The following is a 12,754-nucleotide window of genomic DNA, read 5'->3' on the forward strand; positions in this document are numbered from 1 at the left end:
TAGGTCTCTATTTGTAGAGTTTCTTCTTTCTATTTTTCTTTTGAAAAACTGCTTCTTGACAATGTTGGGAAAGAGCAAATTGAAACCTTCCAGTTTGTGTACCACATTCTCTGTAAGGAGGTCTGGCCCTCCCATATGTCCTCTATAAACACATAGCAGGGTGTCAGTTTTAAGATGGTAGAAAACCATTCAGCTGTACACCTTGGTGGCCTTCCATTCTATATAGCTTCCCCAGTGGTGATGTGTTCTAAAAACAACTGCACAGAATTTTCTATTTACGAATTGTAAATTGCATGTGTGGTGTTTATATGCTCTCATGGTGAACTTGATGTTGAAACTAAATTATATGCTGGTGAAGGGCACGTTGGCTAAATCCCACTGCAGGACCCTAGATGATGGGTTATTAAACAGGCTGGCACTAAAGGATGACGTTGTACTAAGTGAATGTGCTAAGTTAAAACCACCAAGGCTATCTCTTGGAATAGTTCTAACCCCCTCCTTGTGGCTGGCTGGCTGGCTGGCTGGCTGGCTGGCTGGCTGACTGCCTGACTGCCTGCTTGGCTTTAAGGCTATTCTCAGAAGTTCTGACATCATAGGCTACCTTTGTGAAGAGTTTTCATCTCACATTGTTTCTTGCTGTTTGAAAGCAAATGCATGGTATCATCAACACGTGTGTGCCATAGTCTCAGAAGTATCCACCATTAAGGCTTTTCCTTAGCACATATACCCTGAACAAACTTGTGTTGTCTCATTCCTTAAAAATTAGTCACAGAGGGCTAATGTGATGGCTCAATGGATAAAAGCTTGGCAACCTGAGTTTGATTCCCCAAATCTGCATAAAAAGCTGGAAGGAGAAAACCAATTTCACAAAGTTGTCCCCAGACTGCCACACTCATACAGTGGCACATGAATACATCATGCCTACACACAATAATAAACCGTAAAAAATTAGAATTTGACAAAAGGATGAGGTGTGGATACAGTTCTATGTTGGGATGTGGCCTTTTAGAATGTAGTTTAAATCATCATGGAAAGCAAGAACATTATCATTTTGATAGTTCTGTTTCAACCCAGTTGCGATTGTTACTGACCAAAAATTTGCTTTGAGTGGGTTATGTGGATGAATCTGCTAAATTGCATGGTGTGGATACAATGAACTGTGTCACTAATGAGAAATTGGCCTTGCTGCTTCCTATTGCTTCATACTTCAATAATTTGAAATAGCTCCGTAAATGAGGTAGAAAGAGAATGAACTAACAAGTTCATAAATAGAATTCATTGCAATTCATGGAAGTAAAGAGGCCTCATCTCATTTTTAAAGAACTTTTATCTCAAGGTCCAATTGTTTCTACCTTTATTAGAGGAGACCTTCAAATGAGTATGACTTAGAAATCCCATTGTTTGCTTTTCTCTTTGATTTAGGGGAACTGTGTCAACTTGACTGAAGCCTTGTCGCTCTATGAAGAACAGCTTGGGCACCTGTATTGTCCTGTGGAATTCTCAAAGGAGATTGTCTGTGTCCCTTCATACTTGGAATTGTATCCTTTGACCATGGCATTATGTGCTACCTTTTCAGAGCATCCAAGTACATCATATGCTGCCATTATTAATCCTAACAACAAACAGAATTAGCTCTTTCGTATATAAAACCCCAGTCTTAAATGTAACTGGGACTCCTAGGAAATTGAAGATAAAGAAGGGGCTTTATTTCTGGCTCTTAGAGACTAGGGTCTCTCCTTTGTCCTAGCTTCCCAGGGACCTTTAAGAAAGAAGACTGATCTGAAATAGAAACAGTGATTTTCAAAGGCAGGCTGGACACTAGCCAGGAGCATCACCTGTGAACTAGCTTTGCAAACTCTTTGTTACCCTTCCGAATTTGAAATGTGGCCCCATTACCTGCTCCCTTGGTCCCCCAGGGGACTGATGTGTACCTGAAACTTGAGAGAAGTTTGAATCCCCAGAAATCCACATAAATGCTTAATGGCCCACCTGTAATTTCAGAATATGAAAGGGGAAATGGAGTCCCATAGAAAGATGCCTCCCAAGATGAGCTATATCGGTGATAATCTACAGTTAGCAGTTTCCATAGCTTCAGGCTGAGGCCAGGTTTCCTCGGGGCAGTTTCTTTTGTTACCTGGGAGATTTCACAATGCTGCTGGCCCTGGGGCTGGCTCTTTCTAGCTTGGGTAGATAAACTTTGAAAGCTAGATGCCTGGTTAGAGGCAAGAACTGCCTAGGTCTTTAGCCCAAAGGGTGATATTCTACTTCTGGGCAGCCATGTCCATCTATGACTTGTGGAGATTTAACATGTCCACTGCTCCCATATCTCCTGATGTTCTTTTTCATGCTTAGAGGTTTGAAAAATAGGGCTGATATGGAAGAAAGCTTCTGAGTCTTAGACTGCCTTTTCCTTCTTATGTTTTACCTTTTCACCATTTCCTGCCCCTTCCCCTTTGCCCTTTTTTTCCTCCTATCCTTCTGTCTTATCCTTCTATCATCCTTCATACTCACTCTTCAAACCTTTGGGAAACCCTCAGAGCAGCAGGTGTAACCCGAGAGAACTGAGTGCAGTTCTCTAGTCTTTGTTCACTGAGTCCCCTTTCAGATGTCCCACATGGTATAACTCGGGTGGCCCATGCTACAGAGTTGTCTTGTTTAAAAACTTTTTGTGCTTTCCCCAGTGTTCTACCTAAGCCCATAAGTCTGGGTCCATCTTTCAATTATTGTAGGCCTACACATTAAGTGGTTCCTGTTTGTCCTCCAATGACTTTCCTTATTCCTTGACTTCATGCCTAGGTGGGTATTTTACACTGTTTGGAAGAAAGCTAAGCCTTAAAGACGAGCGTTCCCTGAATGGCGTGTGCTGCAAGCCACCTTCCTGACCTCCACATGCCGTCTATGCCATCAAATGAGTCAGGCAACTAACTGTTGATGAATTCCTTCAAGTGATTTTCATTTTTAATTATTATTTTTAATTTAAAAAAGTCAATGGGAAAAATGTATATTTTGATGAGTTACGGTGTTAATTTTTAAAAGTCAGCCGAAGGACAATTAATTAGACAGCCCAGCAAAGACTGCGAATGCACTGACCCCCTAGAATGTGATTTTTAGTATCTTTTTTCCTCTGTGCTGGGTTTGGGTTTCTGTTTTGGTTTCAGTAAACCTTTAATTTGGACCTGTGGAGGAATGAACATCATTGTTTTGTTCTGGAGAGAAGTTCCTCATAGTGTTTCTCCCCTCTCACCCCCAAATTGACTTAGATATTAAAATTTGGTGCTTTTAAAGGTTTGAAAAGAATGATTGGCAGTGCTTCAATTAAAATGACAAAGGAGAACTCTCACATGTTTGTCTTGTCCCTTTATTCAGCCTATCTTCCTCCTTCTTACCTCCTATGGCCTAGGGCAAAGTTGTATTCTAGACTGTTAGTTCTGTAACTGCATAATGTCTTTGTAAAAGGCCTCGAGGCCTTTTCAGATTGTGGGAGTGACTCCATTTATCACTGTGGTGAATGATCCACAACCTATTACATTTGCCACCTCCGCATTATAAAGTTGGCCCGAGGATAGCACATTTTGCCTGACTGAAAGGGGTGAAAGTCAAAGATGATTTCTGTTACTGCACTCCCTGATTAGATGAAGATACAAAGGACTTTGAGAAGATAGTAGGATGTGCAAATGCACACTAGAATTCATGTAGTCCTGTGGCAAAACAAGTCTTGAACTGCATGTGAATATCAACTTGGCATTGTATTGTGGATAATTTGAATTGTCTATCCTATTGTTTGTGTAAAATATTTATACTGTATCAGTTGAATGGTATTTTTTTTTTTTACAATAAGTAAAAATGAAAATTTACTAATAGAATCAGGCTCAACACTGAAAAAGTTTCATTGTTCCTCCCAAGATAGGAATGAACAAATGAGACAGGGCAAGACAAATGATCTTGAAAAGTGAGTGCAGACCTATGCCATTTATATTAGATTGATGTGGAAGAAGAAACAATAGAGAACAAAAGGAGTTGATAGTCATGTTTAAATTAGATGCGTTTAACAATATTGTGCATGGATGGGTTAAAAACAGCCTAGTAGACCCTCTCCATCCAAATTTTTTCCCATTGCTTTGAAAAACTTTGTATAATGTGGAGGATTGCAAACAAATGTACTGCTACAGTTAGAATATTAAGGCCAATTGCCCCCTCACGCACTGTACTGTTATTCTTACTTTTGAAACAAAGTAACTGTATGTATGTAGCCCAGACCAATCTGGAGCTTGTTATGTAGTCCAGGCTTGCCTGGAAACTCTCAAGAACTGAGCTTGTACCATCACACACCTTAATTCTTGTTTCCATTCTAGTAAAGAAAACAAGTATATCAGCTGTTGGGGTAATATTAATGAGAGGCATGATCTGCTTGATACTTGAAGAGTAACTTGATGCCATAACCACAGATCCACTCACAATTCTGGTGACTCGGGTGCTGCTAAGCACCAGGTGGTAGCAACGAAGAGGATAAGGTTATGCGAGGCAAATTGGAAGATACATTTGGGAGAAAATGAAGGAAGTGGTGTTGAGGAGAGGAGGAAGAAAGAATGTTTTATCTTGAGTGATGAAAGTGAATTCAGACGTGACTACTTTCTTTGTATTTGCTGAAGGAGGATATTAGTTTTGAGCCCTTGTTCCTTTAACACCGAAGCATGCAAACTGAACCAACACCTTCCCCACCCTGTGCTGTACTAAAACCCACCTTTGCTTTGGCTGCCTCTTAAAATGCTAATCGATCCAGCATTGTTGTTTTTCTTAATGACTGTAGTGTTATGTAGTGTAAACATTTCTTTTAACAGTGGAATATATTATGGTGTCCTGCTTTTTTTTTAAATGAAAGACAAAACAAATATGGATAAAGTTTAAATTCTGTTCAACACAGCAGATACTAAGAATTGATTTATTAAGACATGAAATGCTGCTTTCTCTTGGAAATGTGATTGAATATTTATAAAACAGATCCAGCTGGGCCAGGGGAAGGCTGGGTTGGTGGTGTTTTTAATGGGCTAGAACATTACTATCCAAATAAAAAAGAAATGTGCTGTTCTTTCCTGTAGACTTTGAATAGTCATGTCTTTGCTTTCCCTAACTATTGCTGACACAAGAGTTTGTATTTCTGCCTGTCATGTCTGTCAATAAATTGATCAATTTCATCCTGTCTCCTTTATGCCTCGGAGAGAGAAGGAAAGTTCCATGTTGGCCTCTTTCTGAGCTGCTCACAGTGTGGTTCATCCGACAGCTCTGTTTTCTTTCTTTCTTTTTTCTTTTTTCCTTTTGGTTTGTTTTCAGACAGGGGATCTCTATGTGGCCCCGACTTTCCTGGAACTCGCTCTGTAGACTAGGCTGGCCTCAAGCTCACAGGGATATACCTGCCTCTGCCTCCTGAGTGCTAGGATAACAGGCATGTACCACCACCACCACCCTGGCAACAGCTCGGATTTCAAAGCACTTTATTGCCACTGAAGGGTTCTCTCTGGCAAGACTTGCTCAGAAAAGGCAACAGTACTTGTTTTCATTGTGTCACTACCTACTGACTATCCCTCTGTCAGCATTTTTTGGGGTGTGCATACAATTCTAGAAGCTGATTGGTCAGCAGTGTTTGGTATCTTTTTTTTTTTTTTCTTCTGAGACAGGGTTTCTCTGTATAGCCCTGGCTGTCCTGGAACTTACTCTGTAGACCAGGCTGGCCTTGAACTCAGAAATCCGCCTGCCTCTGCCTCCCAAGTGCTGGGAATAAAGGCATGGGCCACCACTGCCCAAGTATCTTGTTATTACATAGAAGCTGCTATGTGACCATGAAGAAATACCTGACCCGATCACCTGGTTGCCTAGTGTCTTCTTAAAGCCTTACCTTTTTAATGTGTATGTATATCTGCATACACATAATGCATATGCATATGTATATATCACAGGTCTACCTAGTGCTAGAGGAAGCCAGAAGAGGGAGGCAGAGCCCCTGGGAATGGAGTTATAGGCAGCCATCCATGTGCTGCATTATGGGTGCTAGGAACCAAACCCAGTGTCTTAGGGTTTTACTTCTGTGAACAGACACCATGACCAAGGCAACTCTTATAAGGATGACATTTTATTGGGGCTGGCTTTACAGGTTCAGAGGTTCAGTCCATTGTCATCAAGATACATTTGGGAGATATGGCTGCATCCAGGCAGATGGGGGGGGGCGGCTGGAGGAGTCAAGAGTTCCACATCTTGTTCTGAAGGTAGCTAGCAGAAGACGCATGTGCCACCACCACCTGGCTTCTGCTAAGTCTTAAAACTATGTTCTGAATGAGATGTTGATATCATTGAGTAGGCTAGGCAGCAGTCAAAGGGGTAAATGTGCCTGAGGGTTCCACAGCCCCCCCCATATATATATATAATCTCCCAGGCCAGCCTTAAACTTCCTACATAGCCAGAGGATGACCTCAGACTTCAGATTCTCCTGCCTCTAAATCTTTGGGGGCTAGGATTATGGACATACATCTGCAGACTTTTTAGGACTGCAACTTAAATTTAGGTTTCAGTAGGTGGAAGATTCCTCAGGGTGTCCCCATCCCCCCAACTCTGGCATGGGTACTGGTGATTGAACCTAGGTCCTCATGTATGATAGACAAGTACTCTATCACTGAGCTATAGCCTTAGTTTTCTTCTTTTGATGCAGGCTGTCGCTAAGTTTGTCCAGACTAAACCTTGATTCTGATAGCTCAGGGAGGCCCTGAACTTGTGACTCTCCTGCTCCAATTTCCTGAGTATTTGTACCACTATTGGCTTCCCTGAGAGGTTTTTTTAATGCTTAGTATTTTCATTTTTTTATGTGTATGGGTGTTTTTCATGCACATATGTTTACACTTGTGTGGCTGACGACCTTGGACGTTAGAAGAGGGTGTCGGGGCCTCTAACACTGGAGTTACTAGATGGCTGTGAGCTGCCATAGGTTCTAGGAATTGAACTCCAGTCCTCTGGAAGAGCAACTAGTGCTCTTAACCACTGAGCCATCTGTAGCCCCTGTCAGGATTTCTTAACACTTGTACCTTGGATTGCTTTGAGAGCTATTGAGTGAAAAATGATTCCCTTCTCGGAAACATTTTTAAAATAAATCCAGTAGATACGATTAGCTGGAAATCTGTTATTAGTTTTCAGAAATTTATGGTTTAATATTTGTGTTGGTTTATTAACTTGTTACATAGCTAGATAGAGTGGTGCATTGAGTAATATAATGTTGATGTAGTAATAAGGGTAAACATTTATAAGATCGGTACTGACATGCGATAAGGTGTTGATTTCTCTTGTTGACAAAGTCATAGAATCTGCCAGTAATAACATGGTTTTCCCCCCTACAGTCATCCTTGAGGGGAATGTTAAATTTCAGTGAGAAACCAGTGAAGAGGGAGATACAGATGTTTTTCCATGAAGGTTTCTGGCTGAACAGTATTCCTTGCAGACCCTGGGTAAGGACCACTATCCTTCATGCTTCCTTTAACCCTCTCTCAGAACTGCAAATCAACTCTGGCAGGCTAGTTTTCCTCAGCCAAAACCATTTAAAATCTCAATTACCTGATGCAGCCATTCCACTGATTTCTGCTTTACTCATTTCAAAAATGAGAAATAGAACACCAGCAAGAAATAGCCCAGTGCTTTTGGTAAGTTTTTTGAATACTCTCAGTTGTGATTTCCCTGGGAAATAAGATGATTAATGTGACTGGGCAGGTATACTTATCTCATGCATCTGTAGGTCCCCAGAATGCCTGGGCTGGCTTACTAATGCAGGCAGTTTTTCTGTGAAATGTGATCATTTCAGAGCAATTCCTTCATGATGAAGCATTATGGAGTAGGCCCTCTCTCTGCAACTTGGCCCAGGAATGTAAAAGAATAAGCAGATTGAGAGTTTTCCTGGGTAAGGAGGCAGGCCATCCAGCCTGTTGACTGAAGGTCTCCTGTCCCCCAGAAAGAGCACAAGAAACTTGCTCCACCCTTTCCCCCAGAAATAGAAAGCCCCAGATAGTAAAAGACTTGGCTTTGGCTTTGGAGATAAATTTTTTAGAGATCATTTTTTTTTTTTACTTTGTTCTATAATACTTTACATCTCAGTTAAGGGTTTTGATGGTAGCATAGGTTCACACTAAGTTCACGCTGACTACATGTGTAGCCTTAGCATGTTTCACAATCTCTATTTTACACAAGATTATTATTTATTATATAGGTAGGTTTGTGTGTGCATGGGTGTGCATGTTAGTGCACTCCCTGAAGCTGGAGTTGATGTGGATACTAGGAGCCAAATTGGGTCCTGGAAGAGCGAGCAGTAAGTGGTCCTTATATGTGAGTACACTGTAGCTGTCTTCAGACACTCCAGAAGAGGGAGTCAGATCTCATTACAGATGGTTGTGAGTCACCATGTGGTTGCTGGGATTTGAACTCAGGACCTTCTGAAGAGCAGTCAGTGTTCTTAACCACTGAGCTATCTCTCCAGCACTGCAATAAGTACTCTTAACCCTTCTTCCTGTTTCCCTTTCTTCTCTCATCCCACTTCCCCCTCTCCCTCCCCTCTCTCCTTTCTCTACTGGCCTTTCATCCTTTGGAAGGTAGTAATCATTCTCAACTCTGATCCATCTCTTGAGCTCCATGATCCTCTCTTTTCTAGGTATCACCTTGGTCTCCTGTGTGTGTGTCTAAGTTTAAATAGCTACTTTAATTCTTCCCATCTGTATCCTTCCCATGTTAAAGGAAGCTGTCAAGTTATCTCATGCTTTGCCTGGCCCCATTACATTCAATATTTATTTCAAGTTGTCTCTACAACTGTGCTATACAATCTATATATCTTGCATCTTTTGTCCATAGCTGCTCGAGTGTTTCAAGTCTGCAGTGATAGTGTCTTGGTGGAAAGGAATAGAGACACCAGGATCTGAGTTCTGATTCTGTCACTCATCACTGGACATTTTTCTTAGTAAGTGTGATGAGGCAGATAAAGAAAGTTCAGTGGACATAGGTAATAGTTTTGACTTTAGAATGCACTCTAATGGGCAAGTTATTTAAGAATAGCTTTTTCTAGTTAGGCCATGGAAAAAGAAGGGTGGCTTGAAAGACTTACTTTAGGCTTGTTCAAAAATCCAAGTAATCTGGAGTGAAGTGGGTAGTGTGGCCTGCTTGGAGCAAGAATGCAGAACCAATGTGTGAAAGGAAACTTCAAAGCCCAGCCCTTCCTTGCTGGGTTCATCATGTAACTAAGGAGACTAGAAACTTGGGACTATATGCAAAAATAGGCTAAGAAATTGGAATTTTATGTCAGATATGCAGGTGGCCACTTCTGTGACCACATCTTTTTCCCCCCATTTGCTCTTCACTGGCCTGATCCTTAGGTATCTCCATTATACCAATACTAACTGGATTCCCCTCAATGTCCCCTTGTCCCTTGATCAGCATGGGGAGGGGGACTGCCTTGGCTCAAGTTTTAATGCCAGCCAGACCACAGATTAGAGTGAAGGGCTCATAGCTCATCCTGGTTCCTTGTTTATAGTTTGAGACTGTCTCTGGGCTCTTGATTATTGTTCTTGCAGAGGACCCTAGTTCACTTTTCTCTTCAACTTCAAGGGGATCTGATGCTGTCGTCTGACCTCCACAGGTGCCCACAAAATGTATTCCTCACACACATACATACAGTATAAAAATAAAACCTTTAGAGTCCTGAAAATTTGAGTGTGTATGGACAATAGAGAAAGAAGAGGAGTTAACTACACAGATAGGCTTTTATTTTGCAGTGCTGAATGTGTTTTAAAGTAGTAGAATCAGTGAAGTAAAGTAGTAGTGATAATTGATGAAGACAGAGGCAGGGGTCCATCTATTAGTGGTATATCAAGAAAGTTTGGACAGGAGCATATCCATGGGACTTTAGAAAGCTAACTTCCTATTATTCCTTTTTTTTTTTATTCGATATATTTTTTATTTTCATTTCAAATGATTCCCCCTTTTCTAGCCCCCCCCACTCCCGAAAGTCCCGTAAGCCCCCTTCTCTCCCCCTGTCCTCCCACCCACCCCTTCCCACTTCCCCGTTCTGGTTTTGCCGAATACTGCTTCACTGAGTCTTTCCAGAACAAGGGGCCACTCCTCCTTTCTTCTTGTACCTCATTTGATGTGTGGATTATGTTTTGGCCTATTATTCCTTTAACAAATTCCTGCTAATGTTGTTTCTTGACCCAGTTTTGGGATTCAAAAAAATCTGAACTGAGTCCTCTACATCTAAAATTCCCAGTTATTGACCAAGCTGGTTTCTTCTGGAAGAATACACTTGCTACCACTTCAGTTGTTTGAGGTGGTCTGCATTTCTTGACTCAGTTCCTTTTAGTTTTAAAGTCTTCAGTTGTCATGTGGCTCTTCCTTTTGTGCCTCTCTCGTAGGACCTCTTGGGATTACATTACTGGGATTACTTGGGATTAATTAAGCATTACTGGATGATCCAGACTACTAGCCATGGGAACACATCTACAGAGTCCACTTGGCCACATGAAGCAGCATTTGTGTAAAGTTGAGGATTAGCATATATACATACTATTATCAAGGGCAGGCTATTTATCTTGTTACACACTGTGAGGGAAAAGTGGAGAAGTTGGACACAACCTTGACCAGGTGACTAAAATCAACTTGCCAAAGAGACAAGTGGATATCATGTGCCTCCAGATGTTGTAGTCTTAGGTTGTCACCTATGCAGTACTTGGCTAAGAATGAGAATGGATTACCTGAACCTAACCATGAACCCTTTGGACCCTAAAGGCTATGTACTCTTCAAATATAGGGTGTGTGTAGGCAGGGAGTTCACAGTGCTAGGCAACTGCTATCATGGCCTAGTCTAATCTTGGCCACGTTAGTAAAAGTATTGTGTGGATCTGGAGAGATGACTTAGTAGATAAATGTATTTGCTGTTTCTAAGGACCCAGGTTCAGTTTCCAGTACCCATTACATAGCAGGTGGCTTGAAACGACCTGTAACTTCAGCTCCAGGTGATCTAAGTCCCTCTTTTGCCCTCGGACTGTACTAGGCATGTACATAGTGTATGTACATACATCATACATACATTAGAATATAGGCAGTAGTTTCAATATAGTTGTTTCTGACTCTGTGGTGAAGAGCTTGTACTACTTTTGCAGAAGGGCCCTTGTCAGGTGCATCATAACCACCTGGAACTCCAGCTCTAGGGCATCCCATACCCTCTTCTGGCTTTCTTGGATATTTTTCATGTATGTGTGAAGTGGCAGCCTGAGCTGCTGCTGCATTGAAATGTTTTAAATATCAATGATGCATTATTATATACAGACTTACAAAGTAGTAGGTGTTGCTATAGTAATTTCTGACAGGAGTTCCTAACTCCTTTCTAATGATCAGTAATGTTGTTATGAATCTTAATTGAATTCAGGCCCAGAAGTGTGGCTGGTTAGTACCATGCTTGGCCAGTATGTGTGAGGGCTTGGTTTCAATCCCTATACTAAAACCTGAAAGGTATTCTGATAAACCACTAACCCAATGTTCCTCTCTAAGCTCCCAAGGTGCCTCTGAAGAGTACTGTGCCCTTCTCCCCACCAGTTGAAAGTCACCATACAATGGTGGTGTGTAGAGTCCCAGAAATGGAGACTGAGCAGTGCAGGCATTTTGAATCCCTTTGATTTGGAAAAGACTGCGAACCCTGATCTGTGTTTAGACATTGTGTACTGAGAGTTCTAAACATAGGATAAGGGATTATATTCTTGACCCAACTAAACATGCAATTTACAGAACCCTGGATAGTGCTTTGATTTTTATGGATTTAGGTAAGTATGCTTATTTCTGTCAAGAGTAAAAACTGGAACAAATTTCAATTTGTGCTCAGGTCCTTTGCAGGTTTATTGAAAATACAAAGAGTAATAAAGGGAAAGGCCAGAGGTCACACAATTCCATTCTGACATACTAGAACAGCTCTCCGCAGCACTTATTAAAGCATTTTTACTGCAGCTGGGGGGTCAGAGAAGACAAGCGCTGAGTACAGTCAGGGGAACATGGAAAGGAAAGGATGTGTAGGAAGCCTCTTTAGAAGCAACGAAAATTAAGTGTGATCCACCAGCCCACAGTGAGAGGGCATTAGAACAGCTGGAAGTAGACGCATGAAGGGAAGTGTAGGCTTAATACAGTGAAACCTTTAAAGAAAGCATACCCCTTACAGTTTAAGGGATGTGCAGGGACAGAGAACATTTGCTACCTGTGTGTGTCTGTGTGTGTGTGTGTGTGTGATAAAATGTTTAACACTGGTGCTGGTGAGGTGGCTCAGCAGGTGAAGCCTCATCTCAGTTTGAACCCCAGGACTCACATGGTGGAAGGTGAGAGCCGACTCCCACAACTAGTCCTCTGACTTCTATATGAGGATTGTGACGTTTCCCCTATTTTCACACATACACAATGCATGCATACTAAATGAAGCACCATAGATTTTAAGTGCTTAATATTTAGAACCCATAGCAAACCTAACATGTTTTATAGCCATTTGTAGCTATATAGAAAGGTGAATTCATCAGTTTCCTATTGCCAAAAGCTATCATACCCTTCCAGGGTTATTTTCACGTACCCTCCCCCAAAAGATCCGGGATGGTGTTCTGGGTTGAATTGTGTTCTCGCTCAAAGATGAAGTCCCACTCCGGCCACCCTGCCTACAACTACAATGTTATTTAGAACTAGTGTCTTTGAATGTTAAAATGGAGATGTT

The 12,754-nt window shown here is 41.5% G+C and overlaps 1 protein-coding gene across 1 annotated transcript in view; it reads left to right on the plus strand.

Moving 5' to 3' along the window:
- The window catches only part of Sms (spermine synthase), a 47,009-nt gene extending 43,669 nt beyond the window's left edge, over positions 1-3,340 (plus strand). The window contains exons 10-11 of the mRNA XM_052171027.1: positions 1,423-1,538; positions 2,797-3,340. Of these exons, the coding sequence (XP_052026987.1) occupies positions 1,423-1,538; positions 2,797-2,836 (156 nt within the window). The 3' untranslated portion in view covers positions 2,837-3,340. The remainder of the gene's footprint in view (positions 1-1,422; positions 1,539-2,796) is intronic.
- Positions 3,341-12,754: the final 9,414 nt, after the last annotated feature.

The sequence above is a fragment of the Apodemus sylvaticus genome, chromosome X, assembly GCF_947179515.1.
Source record: "Apodemus sylvaticus chromosome X, mApoSyl1.1, whole genome shotgun sequence".
NCBI classification, from domain to species: domain Eukaryota; kingdom Metazoa; phylum Chordata; class Mammalia; order Rodentia; family Muridae; genus Apodemus; species Apodemus sylvaticus.